General features: G+C 40.8%; 1 protein-coding gene across 1 annotated transcript in view; it reads left to right on the forward strand.

Moving 5' to 3' along the window:
• The window catches only part of LOC124717221 (YLP motif-containing protein 1-like), a 288,410-nt gene that overhangs the window by 234,311 nt on the left and 26,655 nt on the right, over positions 1-27,444 (forward strand). Inside the window, exons 16-17 of the mRNA XM_047244009.1 lie at positions 1,475-1,794; positions 16,676-16,750. Of these exons, the coding sequence (XP_047099965.1) occupies positions 1,475-1,794; positions 16,676-16,750 (395 nt within the window). The remainder of the gene's footprint in view (positions 1-1,474; positions 1,795-16,675; positions 16,751-27,444) is intronic.

Genomic DNA, 27,444 nt, shown 5'->3' on the forward strand with positions numbered 1-27,444 from the left:
CAACTGTAAGTGAACTAAATTGCTAAATTAAGTCTGGGGAATTCATTTTCATAAATGAGATTGCTATGTAAATGTAATGTCAAAAGCTGAGTGCTACCTATTTCCTAAATTTGTTTGTTTTATGGGTTACATGCCTGTGTAAAATGAAAGGTGGACGCTTTAAAATCATGAAGGGGTAGTTCAGCCATCTATCTGGAAAGGATTTCCACTACACACTGTGGCATGTTTTCTTTGTGAGGTGTGACAGTTGTGTCTTAGGGTGACTGGCTCAAGTAGGTGACTTTGGTGGGTCGGAGTATAGTGTATGACACAATCTGTGTTGTTATAATAGAGGGAAACATTCCACGTAGGAAAAATATATCTAAAAACAAAGATGACGTGACTTACCAAATGAAAGTGCTGGCAGGTCGACAGACACACAAACAAACACAAACATACACACAAAATCCAAGCTCTCACAACAAACTGTTGCCTCATCAGGAAAGAGGGAAGGAGAGGGAAAGACGAAAGGATGTGGGTTTTAAGGGAGAGGGTAAGGAGTCATTCCAATCCCGGGAGCGGAAAGACTAACCTTAGGCGGAAAAAAGGACGGGTATACACTCGCACACACACACATATCCATCCACACATATACAGACACAACCAGACATATTTAAAGACCAAACCCACATCCTTTCGTCTTTCCCTCTCCTTCCCTCTTTCCTGATGAGGCAACAGTTTGTTGCGAAAGCTTGAATTTTGTGTGTATGTTTGTGTTTGTTTGTGTGTCTGTCGACCTGCCAGCACTTTCATTTGGTAAGTCACATCATCTTTGTTTTTAGATATACAATATGTGTTGTGATTGACAATGCAAGAGATGGGAGATGATGAAACCTCACATTGTCACACAGACTACTCCTCTTGAATATCACCAAAGCGACCATCATCTGTAATGTCTGCATCTGATAGACAGATGACACTCTATGCACGGTACAGTTTGGAGCAATTCAGAAATTAGTATGGGACATTGGGACGAATTCTGTTGATAGGAAATGCTCACAATCATCTTGCCTACCCTTAGCAGCCAAATACTAATGGTGAAAATTTTTTTGCAACCTGGATTTGAACGGGCTCTCTTCTAGTCAAGTACAGCCTCAGGCATGATTGAAAGTATTTATTGTACAGAAGCATGTAATAAGGATAATATGTGATGCCAGTCCAGAACCTGTTATAGAAAGCATACTAACAACTCATTTACTCCCTTATGAAAATTGTTGTCAGTTCAAAAGCAACAGTAACATTCATAAATACCAGAAGGAGAAATGACATACACCATCCATCACCCAGCCTTAGTTTGGCACAGAAAGGAGTGAGGTATTCAGCTACAAAAATCTTTGACCATATACCCAGTGATGCAAGGAATTTAATAGATAATAAGATTAACTTCAAATAAAAACTGAAATTTGCACCAGAAACTGCCATCCATCTGTTTCAGCACGGATTGAGGCACCGCCAGCACCAGCGCTCACACCCCCGGAGTCCCCACCCCCTGAGCCACGCAGCGCTTTCAGCTTCACTCCGGAGGGCCCCTCCCCACGCTCCAGCCCTCCCCTGCCGAATTCTGCCAGTGCCAGAGAGGCGGCGACTGAGACTCGTACTGAACCGCTACGTGTGGATGCCGGGCAGCAGACTTCGGAAGAGGCACGTGCCGCGGTGGAGGCTCGGATCGTGCAGGGCCGCCTCAGCTGTGCAGTGGAGTCGTACCTCACCTCTTCGAGCAGCCTGACCTACAGCTCCTCCCTCAGTTCCAATCTGGTAAGCTGGCACACTTCTATCGGAAACTTGTGGATATTGGTTGGGTCACTCACTGGCCATTAAGTTTGAGAGAGCTGAGGAGCTCACATGATGGCCTAAACTATTTATTATGAGTAAAAGTTTGCAATATTCCAACATGTTAAGAAATGTAAATTTCCTGGATTGGATGGTCTTCTTACAAAATTATTTCAGTGGATGTATGAAAAGTGCATGGCAGAAATGACAGCTTTGTGGAGCATCATGTGAGAAAGTGGTACGTGGTCAAAAAGTTTTGTCGAAACACTGCTGATTCCAAACCCCAGAAAATCAAGTACCAAAGAATATACAGAATAGAGAACACTAAGTATAATCTGCTGTACAACCAAAAATACGTTGAGAGTATTGAATCTTAGGTTGGTACATATAATGGAAAAGAATACAGGGAAGGGACAATCTGGTTTCAGGAAAGGCAGAGATACAAGACATGCTATTGGACTAATAAGAGTAATTGGTGGAAGTTGCATAGAAAGAGGACAAGAAATAAGTTTGTGTTTCACAGTTCTAGAAATGGCCTCTTATTGAGTGAAGTGGGATAATATGATGGCAATCATATAACAGAAGAAGGTGAACTGGAAGGAAAGGAGACTAATTAACACATTGGAGACCAGGCCAAAGGATAGCTTGGGCTGCAACTTTGCATTAAAATGACCACACCTGAGTACTGTTCAGGTAGTGATTTTCATATGAAAACAATGTTCATACATCTTATGACTTCCCCCTTGACTGGTGCTGCCTTCTATAGTCAGTTTATAGGATTATTTTGAAAGAAACACAAGCAAATGTAACAGTTGCTGTTGTGAATGGCTGAGCCAGTGAGACTGCATTGACATAATTTCGCGTGTGAACTCATTAGCTTTCACAGTTAGCTGTAATTCTGCAAAAATATGTCTCATTTGTTGAGTGAGCAAAGATTTTGCAGCCTCTAGAGGAAGAAATTTGCTCAATAACTCACCTTGCACATTTTTCTTTGAAGGATAATTGTACTATCTGTCAACATTACTTGAAATTTAGTAATCAATCAAAGAAGTGAAGTAAATATGAGAAATAAATCTTGAACCTATGCCATTTTTTAGTATGTGTTACTCTTGAAGACATATCAATTACATATTGGCCAGTAATGCTGTAAATAATGAGATAAATGGCTAGTTTCCTAGGCCCAATATCTTATAGAGTTATAGACATTGCAGAGAGCAACCATGAAGCAAAGAAATGGTAAGACAGACTGGTTTGAAACCAGAGGAGGCATAAGAGTGTGTTGTTGCCTGTAACAAACTCTGTTTACATCATATATTGGAAGCTTGAAAATGAAGACACTAGAAGTAGAATACAAAGGAGTAAGCATAGCAGCCAGGAAGATCAGCTCAGTTGGATTTGCTAATGTCATGGCCCTGCTCGCAGATTAAACATTATCTCTTCAGAGAACACTATCCTGACTTGAAGAAGTATTGCAGGAGTACAGAATAAAATCCATATAAGTGCAAGTAGGACTCATGCACCAATTGTTCCATACAAACTTAACTAATTATACAGATAGTTCATCCATCCTGAGAATTGAGAACTTTGACAACTTTTGCCTGTTATTGATATTAACACTAGCAAGATATGAAAATATGTGACATAAATGACCATATCTTTTGAATGCATTGATGTAGAAGCTAAAATTTCTTACATCACCAAGGGACCATAGACTTCTGTACATAACATAAATTTCAAGTTGATACAGACACTCATACCTGAGAAAAATGATTCTTAGCATGTGGAGAGGCAGACAGTTGGATAATGGAACAAAAAATATTTTTTTCGTGTGATACTAACATTTTTTGGATTTTTTTTCTTTGGCTGTACCAAGAAACCTTGCTTCACGCCAAACATCATCATTCTAGGTCAACAGGTTAGCATTTTGATGAATGAGTTTGCGAGTATCAAAGTGTGTGACATAAATGCCTGTATCTTTTGATTGTATTGATGGAGAAACTTAAATTTTTTACAATGCCATGGGACCGCAGTAAGTAGACCTTAGTATGTGACATAAATTGTAACATGATACATCTACCTGTTTCTGAGAAAAGGGGTTCTTATAGAGTCATGCAGACATATAGACAAATGGACAACAATAAGTGAATCTAATGTAATGAGAGTATGTTACAAATTGCAGCAAACTAGGGTTGGAGCTAATTAAAAAAGTTCATTAATTTTTTTCTGTACAACTGTGAAGGTGGACATTGGACAAGAGAGGAAGAGACAGAAGTGAAGCATTAGAGGTCTAAGTTTGGAGGAAAATGGAGAAAATAAACTGGGTGGATAAAGCAAAGAACAGTGAAGCACTTCTGAATACGTCATTAATTTACAACAGAATTACAATAAGATGTTTACTGATTTCTATTCACGTAGTTTCACAAAGCATTTGTTGTTCTTCATATAAGTATGGTACTCTTCTAATGCGTAGAAAGGATGTTTTACTAAAAATTTCTTAAGCTGATGTTTCAGTTTAATTGTAGGAAGAACCATGACTGCACTAGGCAGTGCATTAGCTAATTTTATACCTGTGTACTGAGGCCCCTTTTCATAAAGTGCTGTTCTGTGAATGCCAATGTAAAATATTTATTTATTTCTAGTATTGTACAGGTGGAAATCTGAATAAGTGTTTGGGTGCAGTCTTTTCACAAGTAATATGGCTTCGAGAATGTATGTGTTTATAACAGTTAACACCTCTGTATTTGGAAACAAGTTGCGACAAGATTCCCTATATTTTACTCCACAGATTATTCTCACACCCCTTTTTTGAAGAATGAGTAGCTTATCTAGATTAGCTTTGGTTGTTGCCCCCCCCCCCCCCCCCCCCCCAAATTTCAATACTGTAGTTCAAGTGAGAGGAGAAAAGAGCATGGTATGCATTCTTTAGGACTACAGTGTCTTTACAGAACTTGCTAATAGTGCTGATTGCAAATATATTTTTCGACAACTTAGTTGCTAGGGAGTCAATATGTGTGTCCCATTTCAGGTTGCTTTGGACTGTTATGCCAAGGAATTTTACACTAGACTCTTTCTTTGCCAATTCGTTACCAATGTATAATTTAATTTCATTATTCAAACTACTTTTGTTGAACTCCATCAAACATGTTTTACTGGTGCTTACATTTAAGTGGCTTTCATTAAAAAACTGAACAATTTCTTTTGGCACATTATTACACTCGGCCTCTAGTTCATTACACGATTACTTTTTACACACAATGGACGTGTCATCGGCATACAGAACAATTTTGTAATTTATAGTACAGTATTTAATATTATTTACATAGATCCAGAACAGAAGGGGGCCCAACACCGAGCCCTGGGGCACGCCATATTTTATGCAAGCGATCTCTGATTTGTAGACACCACTTTCCATTTTAAGCAGAACAAACTGTTTTCTATTGCTCATATAACACTTTATTAGCTCATAAGCAGCGGATCTAATGCCCATGTTTCATAGCTTGTCTAATAGGATGTCAACATTCACACAATCAAAGGCTTTTTCCAGGTCTAGGTATACATCTGGCACACGTTCCTTGTTTTCGATACCCCCTAACACCTCTTCAATTAGCTCAGCAGCTGCAATGCTAGTTGATTTACCTTTTAGGAATCCATTTTGATTTTCAAACATCAGGTTGTGTTTGTTAAGAAAGTTTATAATCCTGTTGTATATAATTTTCTCAACTATTTTGGAAAAGACAGGAAGGATTGAGACTGGTCTGAAGTTTTCTATTTTCTGTGTATAGACTGAAGCATGAAAATTTTTGCTGAGGCCAGGGACTGGACCCAGGTCTTCTGCTTACTAGGCAGGGGTGCTAGCCACTGAGCCACCTCGGCACAGCGGTGCACACAACTGCACAGATTACCCTGGAACGCCTCCCTCCACGATCCAAATTCTCACTGCCACCCCAGTCTACCTTAAATTCCCCCTTACGTACAAACAGGATTGCCGAGTCTCTCCATGTTCTGGAATGGCACCTCAGTGACAATTGTAAATGGGGATCCAACCCAAAATCCAGGTGCAGGTGCCCCCACAAATGAAATGACACAATTTTAGAGACTTTTCTGATACCTTAAAAATCATATTTGTATGAGACTAGTAAAGTCTCTGAAATTGTATCATTTCATTTGTATAAGTACCTGCTCCTCGGTTTCAGGCTGGATCCACAATTACGTTTGGCACCAGAGTGCTACTTCAGGACGTGGAGTGTCTAAGAAATTGTGTTCGTGTGCGAGGGGGAACTTAAGGCAGACTGGGATGGCACTGAGAATTTGGATTGAGGAGGGAGGTGTTTTGATGACCAATATGGGTAGATTATTCTATAATGCCTCAACACTCTGTCAGAGTTCATCAGTTGTAGTGGCTGGTCAGAGGTGGCATGCCAACCTCTTGCCAATCTGTAACAGATGGTCTCAATGGGTGAGAGAGCTGAAGAACGTACCATTGAGAGCTTGTCAAACATCCTCTGTACTGAGGCAGGTGAGAACAGCACATGCAACATAAAGCCTCACATTACTTTGTTGAAAAATTATGTCACAGAGAGCTCAAAATTAAAGAACAACCATTGGCCTAAACACAGCACGAATGTGTAGTGTTCAAATTATTGGCTATGAGAACTCCAGGTGATTCTGTTGTTCCATGGATCAAACAAACCTGTGATCAATCGTGCTTCCCTACCCTGTATAAGTTCAATATCCCCTGTTAGTCCTATTTGGTATGGGTCCCACACACTTCAGCAAATTTCCAAAATGGGTCACACTAGTGATTTGTAAGCAATATCTGTTGTATACTGATTGCACTTCCCCAGTATTCTGCCAAACAACTGAAGTCTGCCACCTTTTTACTTGTAACTGAACCTATGCGATCATTCCTTTTCATATCCTTATGAAGTGTTACACAGTTCTTCAGCGTCCAACACTCGTTCGTAAGTTGATCGTATTTTCTGTTGCTGTTTCATTAGCAATTCTATTAATTATTGTGACTTCATCTGCGATGAAACAAATTTACGGTACTACCGACCTTGGCCTGTTTGCAATCATATAGATCATGTTGTTTCATATGTGAACACGTTCAACTCATTGTGCTTCCAAACACCAATCAAGTCCAAAAATTAGGTATTATATAAGCTTTCATTCCAGCACTAACAGTTTCATGTTTTACATGCTGTTAGTTTTTTTGTGCAGATTCCTGACAACAAATGATTTTTAATGTATTATGTAAAGGTAAGTATACTTGTTTAGACTCAGGTGGCTCTAGAGGAAACATTTTTTGTGAAAATTTGTTGTTAATTATACAAATTTTAATTACTTTGTTTAATAGTCCAGAAACCAGTTATAATATACTCTAATGTGTATAAAAAGTTGTAATGTTATTGTACATTATTTTGTTAAATAAGATGTATTAAAGTATCAAACAATGGAAAATCCAGGATGGAATGTAACAATACGAGAGAAGGAAAGTTGCTACTCACCATATAGCGGAGATGCTGAGCCACGATACGCACAACAAAAAGATTCACACAATTATAGCTTTCAGCCATTAAGGCCTCTGTCAGCAGTAGACACGCACACACACACACACACACACACACACACACACACACACACAATCAAGCACAACTTGCACACACATGTCTGCAGTCTCAGAGAGCTGAAACTACACTGCAAGCAGCAGCACCAGTGCATGACGGGGTAAGGAGGAGGCTGTGGCAGGGAGGGGGAGGGATAGTATGGTGGGAGTGGCGGACAATGAAGTGTTGCAGTTTAGAAGGTAGGAGAAAAGGTGTGGAGGGGGAGGGGGTAAGTAGCAGAAAGGAGAGAAATAACAATAAAAATAAAAGAAATTAAAAGACAGGGTGTGGTGGCGAAATGACAGCTGTGTAGTGCTGGAATGGGAACAGGGAGGAGGCTGGATGGGTGAGGACAGTGATTAACGAATGTTGAGGTCAGGAGGGTTACGGGAACGTAGGATATATTGCAGGGAAAGTTCCCAGCTGCGCAATTCAGAAAAACTGGTGTTGGTGGGAAGGATCTATGTGGCATAGGCTGTGAAGCAGTAATTGAGATGAGGGATACCACGTTTGGCAGCGTGTTCAGTTACAGGGTGGTGCACGTGTTTTTTGGCCACAGTTTGTCGGTGGCCGTTCATGTGGACAGACAGCTTGTTGGTTGTCATGCCTACATAGAATGCAGCACAGCGGTTGCAGCTTAGCTTGTAGATCACATGACTGGTTTCACAGGTAGCCCTGCCTTTGATGGGATAGGTGATGTTAGTGACCAGACTGGAGTAGGTGGTGGTAGGAAGATGTATGGGACAGGTCTTGCATCTAGGTCTATTACAGGGGTATCAGCCATGAGGTAAGGGGTTGGGAACAGGGGTTGTGTATGGATGGATGAGTGTATTGTGTAGGCTCGATGGACACACAATACCACCGTGGGAGGGGTGGGAAGGATGGTGGGTAGGACATTTATCATTTCAGGGCACAATGAGAGGTGATTGAGAGGTACTCGAAAGCCAATTTCTGCGGTGCTATGACAATTGTGATTGGCAAAATCATCAAAATATATTAGTTCAGTTTCAAATTTTGAACTATTACTTATCTTCCATGTTCTTGGAATAATTTTCCACTGGGCTATGTAACTATCAAAAATTTTTAAATGAGCATGTACAGGTACACTTTTAGTGTGGAAGCATCAATTAATGCTAAAAAATTATGCAGATGTTTTATAAACCTCATAAATTCATTGCTGAAAAATATCCTCATTGGTGAATTTCAGCACCACCTACTGTGCAGTCCTTGTGGTGTTTTTGAAGTTCCATGCCAATCTTGTTGTGCTGTAAAGGCAGTTGCTGGCGAACTGCAACTCTAGCTGCCTCAAACAAATAATAATACAACACAAAACAAATATTTGTACTATCACATAATATATATGTATGAAAATAGGCACTGGTCTATTATTTAAAAGACATAATTTTTAACATAAAATTAACTACCAACATCTTTACTCACTTGTTGATGAGGGTACAGAAAACTTTGCAACTCTGACTCTTAAGGACAAAAAAAATATCTAATTTAATTCCGCAAAAATTCTGTACCCTCATCATACTCAGAAACAAAAGACACATAAGTCACCCCGAGTAGGAGATTTTATGTTCATCATTAAAGTGGTAGCTTGTGTTCTACATTGGTGCAACTGTTATACGATGCCCAGTTTCATCACATTAAAAATGTAAATGTCATGTGACTAGGGTCTCCCACTGGGTAGACCATTTGCCTGGTTCAAGTCTTTCGATTTGACGCCACTTTGGCGACTTGCTTGTCGAGGGGGATTAAATAATTATGATTAGGACAACACAACACCCAGTCTCTGAGTGGAGAAAATCTCCGACCCAGCTGGGAATTGAACCTTTTTTTTTTTTAACGTATATACACTTTTATTTACAAAATAACAAATTTCATTTTACAAATACAGTTTGCATTTTACTTGTAAAGACGAGACAATCCATTCTTTACTTTTATTTTTCTGTTACTGTCCAGGTAATTATATCATTTGGTGCTTTTTTTTAAAAATATTTTTCAAAAGTCTGTCAGTCTGAGTTCGTTAGTGGTTTCTTGTACTGTTTATTGTTGCAGTTCAGCTTTTTCTGAGACTTTGTACACTACATTTGTACATGTGGCAGAAGGAATGTGGAATAGGCATTGATTGTATGATCTAGTTATTTACACAGAATAATTAATAAATAAAAGTTATTTTATGGAAATTTTGCTTATTACTGGTTGTTTTATTATTATTATGGTTATCATTTTTATACATATTTTGAGTTGTGGATGTGCTCTATTCATTTTAAGATAATGTTGAATTATTACTATCTTCTTATTAATTCTTGTGTTAGAAAACAAAGGGGGAGGCATTTTACGTTAGGTCTTGAAAACGAAACCTTAATGGGATATGCACTATACTTGAAATCAGTTTGACGGAAATATTAACAAGTGTATCAATTGTCAGCTGTTGTTTGATGAGTAAATTGGTATCCACAGGGGAAACACTCATGAAAAACTATCTTAACATATTAAACAATCCATGACAAAAGAAAGGGACATTACCATTTTAGCGAATTATTAAACCTATTTTTTTTTTCAGATTGAGCAAAGAGCAATACACTAGGAAGCATTATACAATGCGATTGTAGAGCTAGTTTAATACAGGTAGTGCGGGAGAGTAAGACTAAAAGGAGGAAACTATTCGTGGTGGAAGAGAGACATATATAAGCATGTGAATCACTAGTTTGTTGTACTGATAGAACTGTAACAGTTTTGTGGTACTCACAGTTGCGTGCACCTAACGATTGCACATGATGGAGGGGGGGGGGGGGGGGGATGGGGAACAACACTCGGAGCTATGGTTATGTTGACACGATATTGGAGACTTTTACGTGTTAAATCACTTTTCACTGTCACATTTTTTTTTTAAAAAACACTTTAGCACTTTAACACACATATCACTGTTGGTGCTTTTGGGGTGTGGGAGGGCATCTGCGATTGCGACAAGCGCATGGGGGGGGGGGGGGGGAGGGGGTTGTGTGGCAGTGGGCAGTGGTGGCGGTGGCAGCGATGGTGGCGGCGGCGATGGCAATGGTGGTGGCGGACACGTCACGTGGTGGCAGACAGGGCGTCCCTGAAGGCGGCGGTCAGTGGGATCTCCAGGAAGTTGTGGTAGGTCTCGCAGTATTTGGCATGTTGTTTTGCCTTCTTGTGCTCTTCCCACAAGTCCGTGAGGAACTGCATGCTGTCTGACTGCTTTTTGGTAATGACTGCGTGTGCAGTCATGGCGAGTATCCACATCGTGGCCGTTCGTTTTGGCCTAGGGAATGGTTTCGCATCAGGGACGGTGAGAGCTGTGACTTGGATGTTTCTTGCGTCACTTCTGTTTATGTGGGCTAGTATTTTCTTGCTTGTCTCCCATATGTTGCTGGTTGCCCTGTATAGGAATCGGTGTTCTACAGTGTCCTTTTCGTTGCAGGTTTCACAGGTGGGTGATTCTTTCATATGGATTCGCGCCAGTCTCTCATTGGTCAGTACGGTGTTGTGCACTACTTTGTACCATGTGGACCTGGCGTGCTCCGGTATTGCTTGTTCCGAGATGTTTTTCCAGATGACTGGCCAGTCGTGGTCTGGAGATTTTATCTCGATTCTTGTTCTGTGTGTTTGCCCTCTTAGTGCGCCGTAGATGTTTTTCGCCGTCCTTAGTTGCGGGTTTGTTATGATGGGCAGTGCGCAGCTCTTATTGAGGATCAGTTGCCTGATGTGTCGCATCTTAAATGGTATGTGACTGGTGTCTACCGGTGCTTCTTCCGATCGTGGCCTGTAGATGTTTATTAGGCAGGCCGTGATGCTGCCTTTGTTTTTGCCCTCCCCTCCATTTGGATTTCTCTGTGGAGGAGCAGCGCAGCACACCTTGTCCTGACATCCACCAGCCCCAGCCCTCCTTCCTCCTTCTTCATTGAGCACATCGCCTGCGATACTTTGAATATTTCCCGCCTCCACAGCAGGTAGTAGACGGCTCATTGTATCACCCGTGCGATTTCTGTTGGTGCAGTCAGTATCTGTGCCACGTACCAGGCTTTCGACAGGATCGTTGTGTTGATCAATCCTGCTCTTTGTCCTAATGTTAGATGTCTACTCGAGTGAGTCCTGGTGAGCCCTCGTATTGTATGTAGGGTCGTTCGCCAGTTTTGTGTCTCCATCTTTAGTGGGCATTTTTGAATCTGTATCCCTAGTGTTTTGTGGGTCTCAGTTTCTCGATACCACTCCCTGTTGTTGGTCAGACTTCCGTTGCCAATGGGGAGCAGCACAGTTATTCTGGGATTGACCCTTGCTCCCGATGCATTTTGAAATGTTTTGATTATCGGTTCTATTTCGTCTATCTCCTGCTCGTTGTTGACAAAGATTCCCACATCGTCGGCATAGGCCATGCATGTGACCTTCTGTTGCCCAATTTGGTAACCGTGCATGCTTACAACCAGTTTACGTAGCAGTGGGTCAAGCGCTGCCACGAAGAGGGCCATGGGCAACGGGCAGCCTTGTCCTACTGACTTCCCTAGTTGTATTCTTTTTGCTGTCCATCCGTTCGCAGTTGTTATCGATGTGGCGTTCGTTAGAAAGTTTCTTATAATTTTGGTGAATTTTTGTCCAAGACAGAGTTTTGTTAACGCTTGCAGGAGATATCGGTGGCTGATCCTGTCGAAAGCCTTGTGGAAGTCAACAGAAATTATTGCTGTGGTCATTCTGCTGGCGGCGGCATGCGCAATCACGTCTGTGTATGCGGAGGCAGCGTCGAATATGCTCCTGCCGAGCACTGCATATGTTTGCCATGGGCTGATCGCCTTCATTAACGCAGTCTTGATGTTATTTGCGAGGCATTTTGCAGCAATCTTGTAATCTGCATTCAGCAAGGTTATGGGCCTGAACTCCTTGATGTGTTTCGCTGCCTGTGTTTTTGGGAGACCGGTACTGTTGTCCCATTTAGGATTTCGTTCACCATTTCTGTCAGATGTCTTCCTACTAGGTCCCAGAGCTGGCTGTAGAATTCCTTGGGGATGCCATCGGCTCCTGGTGTTCTGCCATTTGCGCTGTCTTTGGGGATGGCTCTCACCTCATCCTCCGTCACGTTTTCAGTCAGTAGCGCCCGGTCTTGATTGGTCAAGAGCCGATGTGTTTCCAGCAGGATGTCTGCCATTTCGGTATTGTCCGCCTCTTCGCTTCTGAAGAGCTTTTCGAAGTGGTTTTCCACGTGGTCCACAATTTCCCGCTTTGTGGACAGCTTGTTTCCGTCCTTATCGAGGAGTTCGGAGATAACCTTGCTGTTTGCCCTTTGCCTTTCCCTGACTAAGTGGTGCAGTGTGGCAGGCTCATCCTTGACGACGCCGTGCATTTGACTGCGAGCGATGACGCCTTCCATTCACTGCCGTTTCATGTTGAGCAGACGTGCTTTTAATCTTCTCACGCACATCAGGAACTGTGGGTTGTCTGCAGGGGCATTCAGTGCGTCCTTAAGACAGAGTGCATAGAAGTCTGCTGTGCTTTTCTTCCAGTATGCTTTTTCCACACTGTATCTGATCAGTGCTCTTCTGATCGCTGGCTTGGCAAGTTCTGTCCACCACTCTATAGTGGAGTTGTATGTGTGACGTCTTTCTGAGCATTTCCCTACTGTCTCGGAGATTTCTGACCGTAGTTTCTCATCTTTGAGGTGTTTTATGTTTAGTTTCCATCTCGCCTTTTGTCCAGCGGTCTTTCTTCTCGGCAGGTGGATTTTGGTTTCATATGCGCAGTGATCAGAGAAAATCGCTGGGTAGACCTCTACGTGTGATACAGAGGCAGCCAACTCTCTGCTCACGTACACCCTGTCTAATCTGCTTTTCCCCCTGTTGTACTGAAAAGTGAACTCTGTATTCTCTTTGTTAAGCAGACGCCATGGGTCATCAAGTTTTAGACTCCTTATGGGCTCTTGCAGCTCCATGCATAGATTCGGTACTGGGATCTGATCTTCTGGCACAGCTATGCAGTTAAAATCTCCTCCAAGCACAATGTTGGTGTCTTTGTGCGGGAGGAGTTCGCAAATGCATTCGTTGAAATATTGTCCTCTCCCCCTCTTGTTCTCTGAGCCCAACAGTGCGTAAACGTTTATGAACTCCGTTCCTGATATTTCTACTGTGATCCCGCTTCCATCTATCATTAGTTTTGGCTCCCCTGTCCCTATTTCTTCTCCTATCATAATCGCTGTCCCTCATCGGGTTTCGGGGTCGATGTTGCTGATAACTTTGTATCTGGGTACCTCTTCTATTTGAGTCGTTAGCACCTCCTGCAGGAGAACTACGTCTGCGGTTCTATGCTGCAAGAACTCTGATAGGGCGTCTAATTTTACTGAAGGGCTCATTCTATTGACGTTGCATGAGAGGATCGTGTGCGTTGTTTTACTGTGAATTTAATATGAGAGGTGTCGGGCGCTTTGCTGGGGCAGACCAGGCATGTGCTGTGGCCAGTCACGCTGTAGGACGACGTCCTCGGGTTTGCTGGTGTGCGTTACGGTTTTTGCGGGTGGTGCGTCTGATGATTCTCCATCAGGTGTCTCCATCCGTTCTGCGTTATTGTGGCTCCTCCTGGTGCCTTTCCTTTTCGGTTTTGTTGGCTTTTGCCACTTTGTGTTGGTGTCCTTCCTCTCTTCGTCTGACTCTTTGAGTATGCGTGAGCTGACATTTCTCTCCCGTGCTATCTGCACTGGCCATGGCCGGGGCCGGGATGGCGGCAGGGGGTGGGGCAGCCGGTTGGACCTCCGTGGCGGCGGCTCTCGGGACTGCCACTTCCGCTGTCGCTTCTGTGGCTGCTACGGCTATGACCAGCTCTTCGTTTAAACGTGGCCCGTCTCCAGCTACAGCTCCGGCGTAGCTGCCAGTAATGTTCTGTTGCTCGGCATTCGTATTGAGTTGCCGTGGCAGTTGCGCCGGTCGTTTGTTTCTTGGGCAGTTTGCAAGCATATGCTCTGTGGAGTTGCATAAGGAGCACATCTGGGGCTGGCCATTGTACTGCACCACTCCCCTGTGCCCTCCAATCATCACGAAAGATGGCTCGTGTTTCTTTAACACCAGCGTCACAGCCCTGACGCTTGAATCGACCTTGTATCTGTGTCCCGCTCCCCAAAATTCGCGGTTCACCGACAGAACTTCTCCATACAGTCTGATACATTGTGCAACTTCCTCATCTGGCACTTTGAAAGGCAGATTGTAGACCTTCAAGTGCCTCACACCGTAACCAGCGTACGAGATTTTTACGTCAGTCACACCACTGTCCCCGTGCGTGAATTTCCATGTGCCACTGTGGGTGGTGACCAAGGTTTTAACTTAATGAAAAGACTATTTACTGTGAAGTCCAGCATCAGTCCTTCAAGTTCATTGTCCTTTATCCTCAGTTCACTAAACATCCATTGCTCAATTTCAAAGGACGTTGGCCTAACGAATTCTCGGTCAAATTGCAATTGCAGCGTCGTATTAGATCGGTTGTAAGTAGTCATTTTGACTCACCAAATCGTTGAAACTCACATGCCCTTAGGATTGCCATTCTGTCATGCTGACCACTCAGCTACTAGGGGTGGACTTTATCACATTGCCTGCGATAGCATATTAATACCTGTGATGAAACAACGTGCATTACTTTGGACTGGAGTTTGACTAGTTTGCCTGTACCTAGTTTAATATAATCATACTGCATCACAGCATTACCAAAAATTAAATATTTTTATAAAATTAATTCAGCAGATGGTTTAATTGCCAAATACCCAAAAAATATTCCCACATGCTAGATCAGTAATAAAAACTTCTTATATTAAACTTAAATGCAAAATTAATTAGTGCTGGGTTTTTATTTCATAATAAACAAACACACATCTCTTACAATATTTCATTTATATTTGGCAGATGCAAGGCATAGTTGCAAATATCTTCACAGCCACCAACTTTGACTCAAATATCAATTTGGACAAACACATACTGAGCTGAAGACAAACCAATCTGAACTGAACTGGCCTACACAGTCACAGCTGTGTTAACTTTGATAACTTTTGAGAGTGAATTTAAGCTTCCTTCTGTGTTATTATTTATGATATAATTAAATTTGTAAAATGCAAGTAATTTCACAACTGATTTATTATTCTGTATCACTTGTTATTTTTAACTAAGATAATCACAATCATAATATTCATTAACATTTCTTTTTACTGTAGAAACTACAGACAGATCTACATTCATCTTTCATTTCTTGTAATTCAGCAATGTTTTACTTACTAAAGGATTTAACATTTGCACACACTTTTATTATTATATTTATTTTTTACAATGAACAAAATTTTTATGAAACTATCATCTTTTTAAGACAATTTTAAGATTTAGATGATGTGAACAATGCATTGCTCCATACATGCATATTGCTGATTGACATTATTATTTTACAAAATTACTATATTGAAGCTGTAAATGAAAGAAATAGAATTGAAAATTAATCAAAATTGGGAAATATCTATGCAAAACCAAATGACAATGCAAAGAGTAAAGAGATAAGTTATGAATATGAAATACCTGTATATATCAGGTTGTACAGTAGTTTTGTGTGCCATGTTCTCAAATACAGTACAATAAGAGCCTCAATTTTAATGGTGATTGATTGATGATGATGATGAAGTCCCATACTCCGTAACAGAGAGTAGGGGACGATGCAGGAGACCCGCACTGCCATACTAGGCAAGGTCCTAGTGCAGGTGTTTTGCCATTGCCTTCCTCCGACCACAATGGGGATGAATGATGATGATGAAGATGACACAATAACACCCAGTCATCTCGAGGCAGGTGAAAAATCCCTGACCCCTCCGGGAATCGAACCCGGACCCCGTGCTTGGGAAGCAAAAACACTACCGCGAGACCACGAGCTGTGCACGGTGATCGATTATGTAGAAAAAATGGCTTTAGAGCATACCTTTAATATATACATAATAAAATTTGGGTTTTCCATATTGTTAATGTTATATTTCAAATTTTCTGTTACCTTCTGGACAGCCCTCATACTACTTGACACTCACAGTTTACAGTTGCACAGTTAATTTAGTTCCCACTGTGGCCAAATATAGTATTTGATTATGCTTTCACCAAGACTAAGAAAAGTATGGTGGAATGTGCATTAACAACCTTTGTGATACTCTCACTTCCCTTCCCAGTCAGAGTAGTGACTGTAGGTCTGTACGTTCCTTACTCCTGTAGCACCTACAGCTCATGTGGTTTCCTCTCCAGCAGGTGCAGAGCCAGGACTCACTGTCGTGGGGAGAAGTGCGGCCGCAACTTGATGCCTCCTCCTCTGCTGACACGGTGAGTCTGGCAGCCGTTGCTTTCTCTCCATCTGAGGATAGACCCTCTTTCAGGGAACTTTCACTTTCACCTTGGATGAGCAAAACTATTGTAGATATAGTGAGCTCGTGAAACAAATCTTGTACAGCTAAGCGAACTATCAAGCATCCCAAGTGAAGGTTGGATTGGATTGGATTGGATTGGAAAAACGCACCCATCCACAGGAAGAGTATCGGAAGTGATAAAATGTTGTACGAGTGTGGAGAGGAGCATGTTTGGAAGAGATTGAGCCAGTTACATGTAAACTACTGTAAGTGCAAAATAGTGTTATAGATCAGGACAATCATAAAAAAGTCAGCAGGCTACCATATTGTTGATGAGAAAGAATACTACACTACTGGCCATTAAAATTGCTACACCACAGAGATGACGTGCTACAGACACAAAATTTAACCGACAGGAAGAATATTCTGTGATATACATATGATTAGCTTTTCAGAGCATTCACACAAGGTTGGCGCCGGTGGCGACACCTACAATGTGCTGATATGAGGAAAGATCCCAAACGATTTATGATACAGGTAGGATGATGCTGTAAGAGTGCATCTCACTACTTCCAGCTACTGAATGCTTAACACATATTCAAAACTAATCTTCTGTATTGTTTCAACTATGTATGTGAGTTGTGAAGACAGATCAAAATATCAGTAACTCATAAATTCAAATACATCAATCAATATATCTGACCACATTGCACTTGGGTTAAGATCTAAGACTTAAAATCTTCATTTGTCTTGAATGTGCACATTGTAGAATATCCGATTTCTCTGAAGTGTTCTTGACACCTTCAAGGGGCGGCACCAAGCCATAAATGTCCACATTCAGCAAGTGCTACCACACTCACCATACTTTGCCTTGCCCCTGCAATGTTACATCACTGCATATGCACCGTGTGCACAGATCACAGATCAGGGCAAACACAGTGTATTTTTCCCACTACATAAAATGTTTATAAGAGACATAACCATCTTTTGGCAACATGAGTATTCTCAGTGGAACATTACTCATTCTCACAAATAATGCATGTTACACTACAGTGTACAATGTGGTAGGTAGGTTCATGGTATTACTCAAATCAATTAATGTCAGATTAGGTTCTGGTTGTGGCCTTTCGTCACAAGTTTGGTTTGATGGAACTCTCCGTGCTACTCTGTCCTGTGAAAGCCTCTTCATCTCTGCATAACTAATGCAACATACATCAATGTGAAGTTCTTTATTATATTCAAGCCTTTGTATGTCTTTATAAATTTTTACTTCCCTCTCCCACTGCCAAAAAAATTTATGATTCCTTGATTCTCAGGATGTAATCTATCATTCAATCCCTTCTTTTAGTCAAATTGTGCCATAAATTTCTTGTCACCCCGGTTTAAAGTTGTGCCATAAATTTCTTGTCTTCCTGGTTTGATTCAGTATCTCCTCATTTGTTATGTGATCTTCAGCATTCTTCTGTAGCACCAAATTTCAAAAGCTTCTGTCCTCTTCTCGTCTCAATTGCCTATCATACATGTTTCTCTTTGTTACAAAGTTATGCTCTAAATACCTTCAGAAAAAAACTGCTAACACTTAAATTTTGTATTATATGTAAACAGATTTTGTATTTTCAGAAATGCTGCTCTTGTTATTACCAATCTGCAATTTATGTCTTTCCTACTTTGGGCATCATCAGTTTCTTTCCTGCCCAAAAAAGCAAAACTCATCTTCCACTTTTAGTGTCTCATTTCCTGATATAATTCCCTCCACACTGCGTGATTTAATTTGACTACACTCCATTAGCTATGTTTTACTTTTATGATTTTCATCTTTCAACCTCTTTTCAAGACACTACCCATTGCATTCAACTGCACCTCCAAGTCCTTAGACACCTCTGACGAAATTACGATTTCATTGGCAACCTTGGAGTTTTTATTTATTGAGTTTTTATTTCTTCTCCCTCAACTTTAATTATCTCCTTGCTTTCTCTCACAGCTTGTTCAATTCACAGATTGAATAACTTAAGAACAGGCTATAACCCTGTCTCATTCCCTTCTCAACTATGGCTTATCTTTCATGTGCTTTGACTCTTATAACTGCAGTCTGATTTCTGTACAAGTTGAAAGTAACCTTTTTGTCCCATTATTTTATCTCCATTACATCTCTCAAAGCTACCCATTCATCACCTGTGACATTCCTTTACCCTGTTTCAGCCCAGTGTTGCTGAAAGCTCCCTTTAAAACTTTGTACAACTTCTGTTTCCCTCGATTTATCCATGCCCTATCTCCTTAACTTCCTACCTTTTTGCAGCTTCTTTAGTTCTGGTCTGCAATTCATAACCAATAAATTATGGTCAGAGTCCACATCTTCCCCTAGAAATGCCTCACAGTTTAAAATCTCATTTCAGAATTTCTTCCATACCATTATATAATATGTCTGAAACCTATCAGTATCCCCAGGTCGTTTCCATTGTTACAAAATTCTTTTGTGATTCTTAACCCTTTGTACTCTGTAATGCAGACACATGGCATCTCCATGCACTCTTATTTAAATCACTGTCACCCGGACAGTCAGCATGCCACAGAGAACTGCACAAATCTCTTGGTGGAAACGATGAGGCCACTGACCAATGGTTAAGGTATATATTAAAATAGAAAATGTGCCTTTGTCCAAACATATTTACATAACCATTACAATACAAATCTTTTCACCGTGTGATATTTTGTGAAACTCTTCAGGATGGACTGCTCCCATCACCATTTCTCTTGAATTGCTTACAAATGAATCACTGCCATCATCATCTCTTCCTCAGAAAGGACTGTGTGTGAAGAACTAGACATTTCATGCCCACTATCTTGAATGTAACAGTTACAACCTTTTTATCAACACACCTGCTACAGTTCATGTTTGCAGCTTATGGATGCTCAGTGCTGGGATTATCAGCAGTCACATCTGCTACAGTTTGATAATGAGTTAACAAAGTCTTTCCTAGATGGCAGTACTATGAAGCATTCATGCCTAGTATAGTCTGATTCGAGAGTGGAGTATGTGAGAGCCACAAAAAGTTGTGTCAAATAAGGCTCAACATTGGAGTGAAAACCAAAATTTGCAATGTCAAGTGCCATTCACTGTTGGGAGTGGAGAGGGTTAAACCTAGTGTTATCAATCATTACGTTGCACTCCATGCAAAATTCTAGCAGGTGGCTTCCTCTCTCATTCCTCCCCCACTGCGTGCTCTCCTACTATTGTTCCGTTTTCTCTTTTTCCTACGTTCAATTCCACTCTCACAACACAAATGAATTTTAATTTCCTTTAACTATCTAAATAATTTCCTTTATCTCATCAAACATTTTTTTAAAATTCTTAATCTGCAGAGCTAATTGACATATAAACTTGTACTATTGTAGGGGGGGGGCCTCATGTCTGTCTTGGCTACGATAATCCATTTACAATGCTGTTCATAGTAGCTTATCCAGATTCTTATTTTCTTGTGCATTATTAGGCCTACTCCTGCATTATCCCTCCTTGAGTTTGTGTTGATAATCCTATACTAACATAACCAGAAGTCCTGTTCATCCTGCCACAATGTTTCACTAATTCCCATAGTATCTAACTTCAGTTCCATTTCCCTTTTTAGATTCTGTCATCTACCTACCAGATTAAAGAATTTAACATTCCTCAATCTAACCTTTAGAATGCCAGTCTTGTTTTTTCTGATGACATCATCCTTCTGAGTAGTTCTTACCTGGAGATCCAAATGGGGAACCGTTTTACCTCCATGATATTTTACACAAGAGGATGCCATCATCACTATGCCACACAGCAGAGCTACATGCCCTCAGGGTGAAAAAAGTAATGACTGTAGTTTCCCCTTGCTTCCAGCCATTTTCAGTACCAGCAGAGGCAAGCCCATGTTGGCTAATGTTACAAGGCAAAATCAACCAATCATCCAGACTGTTGCTTCTGCAACTACTGAAAAGGCTGTTGCCTCTCTTTAGGAAGCACACATTAGTCTGATCTCTCCACAGATACACCTTTGTTGTGGTTGCACCTGCTGCATGGCTGTCTGATTCATGGAGGCAAGGCCCATGGTTCATGGTGGGGCAACATCATAACACACAAAAATAAATAAAGTACTTAAATATGACAAGTTCCTGCATAAGGGTAGAGTTTGTGTTATTATTACGTAAGTTCAGGTGTGACCTCATGTTGTGGCTATGATATCCACATCTAGTTTTGAAAAGAGAGTACTTTTTATTAATGACACATATGAGGGAGAAGATATAGTAAGATGTCATTGTAAAAACCTGTAATTTCCAACAGGTTACTGGAAGAGTGTCTCGTATTGAATGCATATAACTCTTGTCTGAGTGCCAAATATTTTTTGCCATGGACTGATTATGACCAAAAGGTGATGCTGTTAGACAACAGTGCATGGAAATATCCCATTTAAGCAGCTCTGGTGGCATTCTTATGTGTAGGTGATGCAATTATGCACTAGAAATATTCTGCAGAATGAAATCTTTTTGCCAGATCTAGGATATGGTAGGACCAATGCAATTTGTTATCAATTTGGATGCCTAAGGACTTAGCACAGTCCACTTGCTGTATTCCTTTTCTTTTTTTGTCCATTAAATTTTATATTTATGTCCTCGTGTTTTTCTGTCACACACCAAAATGATACATAATGAGTGCTTTATTTTTGACATTCCGGGAGAATCCATTACAGCTAAATCATTTGAGGATATTATTAAATATGCTGTTTGTTGATGTTTCCTAGCTGCTTCACCACTAGGAAAGACGTATCACCTGCAGAGGGGATGAACTTGCTCACTGTGATGGTCATTTATAACACAAGAAACAGGAAGGGCTCCAGCACTGAATGCTGTAACCTTGTTGCACTCCAGTGTTGACTGTGTTCCTCTTAAACCTCTCTTTGATCCAGAATAATTTCTCAGCTGATACAGACAAAAGCCTCAGAAACTTCACATAGGATTCTGATTGATGCCAGTCTACTGTTACAGTATTGGTGAAGGTGCAACGAGTATTGTCTGTTTATAGCCCGTGCCAGAAACGAAAGTGACATTGACTGAGAATGCCATGGCTGTTCAAGTGATAAATGGTTCATCTGAAAAGCTCCTTGAAAAGTGGTTTCACACAAGCATATTTTAATCTCAGTGGGACAGTATGTTGTGCAGGGATTCATTTAATACATAAGATGGGGCTGCACTAGAACACCTTGATGTCCAGAGATGGATATTTGTATTCACTGGACGTGGACATTAATATGTTCAGCAGAAATGATTAGCATTTGAACCCTGTCAGCCCTTGGGTTCAAGGTCAACATCGATATTGCAGTGCAACACCACCAACAGTAAAATGTGGCTGTGGCTCTTATTGTCACTACAAACTGAAGGTAATGGATCAGTGTGACTTGAGCAAATGTGCAGGTTGCCTCATAGATGTATGCATTAGATCAGTGAGTTTGAAAGATGGTGCATTATTGGCATGAGAGAATGTGATGCATCCATCCGGGAAAATGCTGCTTTTGTGGGACAAAGTGCTTCAGCAGTGCAACGGGTATGTACAGAATGGTTCACTAAAGGCTGTAGATCCTGATAACATGGGTCAGGATACACCACCCAGGCCACCCCCCAGAAAATCTGATGCCTCATCCAAATGGCATTGTAGGACAGATCTGTGTCCTCCTCAGCTCTGATGCAACAGTGTAACACATTGTACACTATCAGGGGTGACAGTCTGTCACTATTTATCGTGGCACGGGTTACGTATGTGTCATCCACTTCTCCACCTACCTTTGACAAATGTGCAGAAACATGCTAGATGGCAATGGTGTATGGAACAACGCGTCACTGGGGAGAGGAATGGCAGCAGATAGTGTTTTCAGATGAATCCAGGTTCTGTTTTTTTAATGATGGCTGTCTTTCATTTTAACACAGACAGGGGAAACAGCATTTGCACAAGGCACAAGGCATACAGTGCCAACTCAAGATCTTATGGTGTGCCAACTCAAGATCTTATGTTGTGGGGTGCTATTGGGTACAGCGACAAATCACAGTTGGTGCATGTCTAGGGTGCTGTGACCAGTGTGACGTAAGTGACTGACATCCTGCAATCCATAGCCATACCGTTTTTGCACAATATTCCAGGTGCCATTTTTCAGAAAGACAGTGTATGACCACATGTTGCTGCATGAACACATGCCTTCTTGGTGTCACAGAAGGCCAGTCTTTTGTCCTGGCCCACCAAATCACTGGACTTGTTGCCCATCAAAAAGGTGTGGAGTACGGTGAAACAACAGGTGCAGTGGCGTGACCCAGAGCCAACCACCACAAACGAACTTTGGAACAAGGTGAATGCAGTTTGGATTGCTATACCACAGGACACCATTTGCACCTTATACACATTGATGCCATTGTGCATGGAACAAGTTGTCAGTGTCCGTGGTGGACCCTGTGCCTACTGGGCAACAGCACACATGCTGGACTGTGGTGACTGAAATGCTAATCATTTCTGCAGATCATACTTATGTACATGTCCTGTAAATATGACAGGCCTGCCTCTAGTAATTCAAGGTGTTCTTTTTTCTGAACAATTTTCATCTCTTTGACTGTCTTCTTGATGTCACTAAAAGTGATGGGAGTTACGTGCATCTGATGGACTTTGGTGCTGCTAGATTTGTGCAAAGGGCTACTGCAGCACTCACTGAGCCTTTATGGCCAGTTTTCTCAGTAACTGTTGGGTGATCAAAAAGTCAGTATAAATTTGAAAACTGAATAAATCATGGAATAATGTAGATAGACAGGTACAAATTTACACACATGCTTGGAATGACATGGGGTTTTACTAGAACCAAAAAAAGTACAAACGTTCAAAAAATGTTCGACAGATGGCGCTTCATCTAATCAAAGCAAAGCAAAGATGATGTTCTTTACAGGAAATGCTCAATATGTCCACCATCATTGCTCAACAATAGCTGTAGTCGACGAGTAATGTTGTGAACAGCACTGTAAAGCATGTCCAGAGTTACGGTGAGGCATTGGTGTCGGATTTTGTCTTTCAGCATTCCTAGAGATGTTGGTTGATCACGATGCACTTGCGACTTCAGGTAACTCCAAAGCCAATAATTGCATGGACTGAGGTCTGGGGACCTGGGAGGCCAAGCATGATGAAAGTGGTGGCTGAGCACACGATCATCACCAAACGACGCGCGCAAGAGATCTTTCATGCATCTGGCAGTACTTTTTTTTTTTTTTTTTTTTTTTAATAAAACCCCATGTCATTCCAAGCATGTGTGTCAATTTTTACCTCTCTATCTACATTATTCCATGGTTTATTAAGTTTTCAAATTTATACTGACTTTTTGATCACCCGGTATATTGAAGATATTAGCAACTTACTCCTTGTTTTTTATTATATTTCCACCCTGATTTATTTCTGAATCAGACATGCACTCTACTTTTTTCCCAGACTCCCTTTTTATAACTTGACATTTTTTTCTCTTTGTTGCTGGAGTCATCAGTTTCAGATGTCATATACATAATTTTTAATTTTTAATGGGATAATCATATATCCTTAGTAATTCCCATAAACTTATCTTTGTTCTATAGGAAATTCTGATCCTCTTGGTAATCCAGTGTTTCATTTTAGTAGTGTGAGGACTGTTTCTTATGATTTCTTTTCTTTAGACATGCAGCTTCAAACACTGACTCAAACTCATTAGAGAACAGGTTAAATTTGTCATAAGCATCCCTTGTTATGTATATAGGACTGCAGGTGATCTACTACAAGTCAATATGGAAGGTTTCTGGGGTGTCATTGTTCACTGACATGGAAGATTTAAATAAATCTTTAGCTGTATCAGACAGCTGATGCATTTTCTGTAAGCAGCTGGCTGTCACGAACTCACAGTTCATTGAGGATTTGGCTTGCAATCATACAGCTTCTCCAGCCTCTGTCAATGAATATTTATTGACAATTGGGCTCTCCAGCTACTTTTTACATTAGTAGGAAAGTTAACTACCGTAGTTAGGTTAAGTGATTCCATCACATGATCTAGCTCTAGCTAATATTTTCAGTCAATAAATTTATATTAAAATCACCTGTGATAGTTAAATTCTTTGTTTTAAAAAATATTTGGTTCAAATGTTGTTGCATCTGATTAAGAACACGCAGTTTTCCCTTCACGAGTTTATAAACTGACAGCAGTATGACTGACACATTATTTGCAGCAATTTCAGTTCCACAGAATGCAAAGAGTTTTAACATAAATTCTGCAGTAACTTGCTGCTTATGTGTGTCTATCAATTTGAGACATTTCAGTTCCAGTCATTACTTGGAGTTCTGTGAGATATAATACTTAGGTTCTGTGACATCTGGGTCAAGGTTAAAAGCTCCACTTTGCTTCTGATGATAGGACACATACAGATTTTGTTATTGGCATTTCTTGTTGCATGTACTTTGCTAGCTAATCCCTAAGTAACCTGAACTGTTTTTAACTCTTTTAGTAGGTACACTGCTGCAGCACCTGTTTAACAGGTTATTACTTCTTACATTTGCTCCACTTAAACACTGACCAAAGCGTGTACTTCACTATTTTTGGGATAATACCATAAGAAATCATCACTCAGAATAGTTGCTCTTCTTATCATAGAGTACTTAGTTCAAGACATTTCCAAAGGCTGGGTAGTCTTTGTAAAAGGCAGGCTATCACACTTTGTACCAGGTACACTATCCACCCTTGTTATTTGGATTCTCATCTGTGAACTCTCTGTGACTGGTGATCTCAGGGTTAGCGTCACTGTCCCTAGATTGTGGTGTACTAAGTTCTGATTCCCAGTCAGGGCCGAGATTTTCTTCACTCGGGAGCTGGGTTGTTCTATCGTCCAAATCATTTCATTTAATCTTCATCACAAGCATGCACAAGTCACCAAGTGGGATCAAATAGAAAGACTTGCACCAAATGGCTGAGCAATTCCACCCACCTAATAATGCCGTACAATAATTTTTCCCCCTTCAGTGAAATGGTTACATTGGAGGTGTTCCATTGCTCTAACAAAATCTCACATTTGGCATGGAGCTGTGTAGCTTCACTGATATTAGATTTTACTCTTGATTCTCCATTCTCCAAGTAACACATACTTCTTGTCCATAAGAGGTATGATGTACATAGCATCACACTGCTCATTTGAGATCTTATTTATTACTTATCTTTGTTATTGTAATGTTTTTTCCTAGTGGGTTTAGGTGAAAACTGCATAGTGTGGAATTTTTTTCTGAAACTGATTACTGTATTTTCAACCAGTAACTGCACTTCATACTTCTTTTGTCATACGGGACCATTCTTTCAAGTCATGACAATGTGGTGCAGAAGAGATGAAGCCATTTGTTCTTTTCAGTTCATTCTTCTTCTAAGTAAGATTACAAGATCCCACCCCAAAATCCTTTCATTACACCAGGAAGGGAAAGGTATTTGTTACGTAATGCTGAGATCTTATCTCAACTCACTGATGTAGCTGTATCGAATTTTGTGCCTGACTTTATTATGCAAGTGTAAATGGTTTTACTCTGAAATTCAGTGACCATACTTCCCCCTTGGCTGTATGCATATAGTTCAGCTTTGCTTTTATTAACTGTATAGCCACCTTGTTCTTTGGCTCATTGAATTATAATTTTTCTTATGCTGTTTGTGTTAACATTAATGATTCTGCTTTACAGAGAGAACTGTGACAGGTTTATAGGTTATTATGTCTTGTCTCTCTCCTTTCTTGTGAAGAAAAATAACTTTGGTGTTTCAGTTTTTGGTACTTGTCTTGCTCAAGAGTGAGCACCGCTTTTGGTGGGGGCAGTGGCCTTTCCCGGAAGAACCCTGCCACCAGCCTACAGGGGCACCCAAAATTAATTGCCCGTTACCTGTCTAGCGGCGTAGATCGGTGTGCTGCCAGTGTCAGTCAGTTAACTTTGTACACTCACTGATATACTTCGGTATCCAGAAGTGATGGATAATCGCCCAGCATTGCAAGAAAATATGCAGAATACGAAGAAGAGGAGGTATTTGCGGAGTAACGAGTGTCCGATCCTCTCTAATATTATTACAACGTGTGTTAAAGAGGCGACCCAAAAAGAACTGTTGGCTAATATTACCAGTCCAAATCAAACAGCTGCAACTTTATGCAACGGTCAGCTTCGCCACAATAGGACACATAAGGAAGGAATGCGAAAATAAGCTGTGTCGTTTGCTGGAACGCCACGAAAGAAAACTAATAATTTTGGGAAGAAAGCCATCGTAATAGACAGTTTCACTGATTTGATTCAAGCACTAGAGCAACCAGTCATTTACATGTGCATTATTCATTTGTTTTGAAATTCCACCATGTGCAGATGCATTTCCTTTCTCAGTGGCATTGTGGATTTCATCTCACATTACTTACACAATGTCTTATTCTTCATCTCCTGGGATTCATAAATGTGGAACTTGTTTTTAGTTGTTGTGGTCTTTGCCTAAAGACTGGTTTGATGATGATCTCCATGCTGATCTATACAGTGAAAATCTCTTCATCTCTGTGTAAGTACCACAAACTTGTCACATTATTAGACCTACCTGTCATGATGTAAAACTTTGGTATGTGTGCAGTTTCACTTAATCTCAATCTGAAATTGCTGTT

The sequence above is a fragment of the Schistocerca piceifrons genome, chromosome 9, assembly GCF_021461385.2.
Source record: "Schistocerca piceifrons isolate TAMUIC-IGC-003096 chromosome 9, iqSchPice1.1, whole genome shotgun sequence".
Taxonomy (NCBI): domain Eukaryota; kingdom Metazoa; phylum Arthropoda; class Insecta; order Orthoptera; family Acrididae; genus Schistocerca; species Schistocerca piceifrons.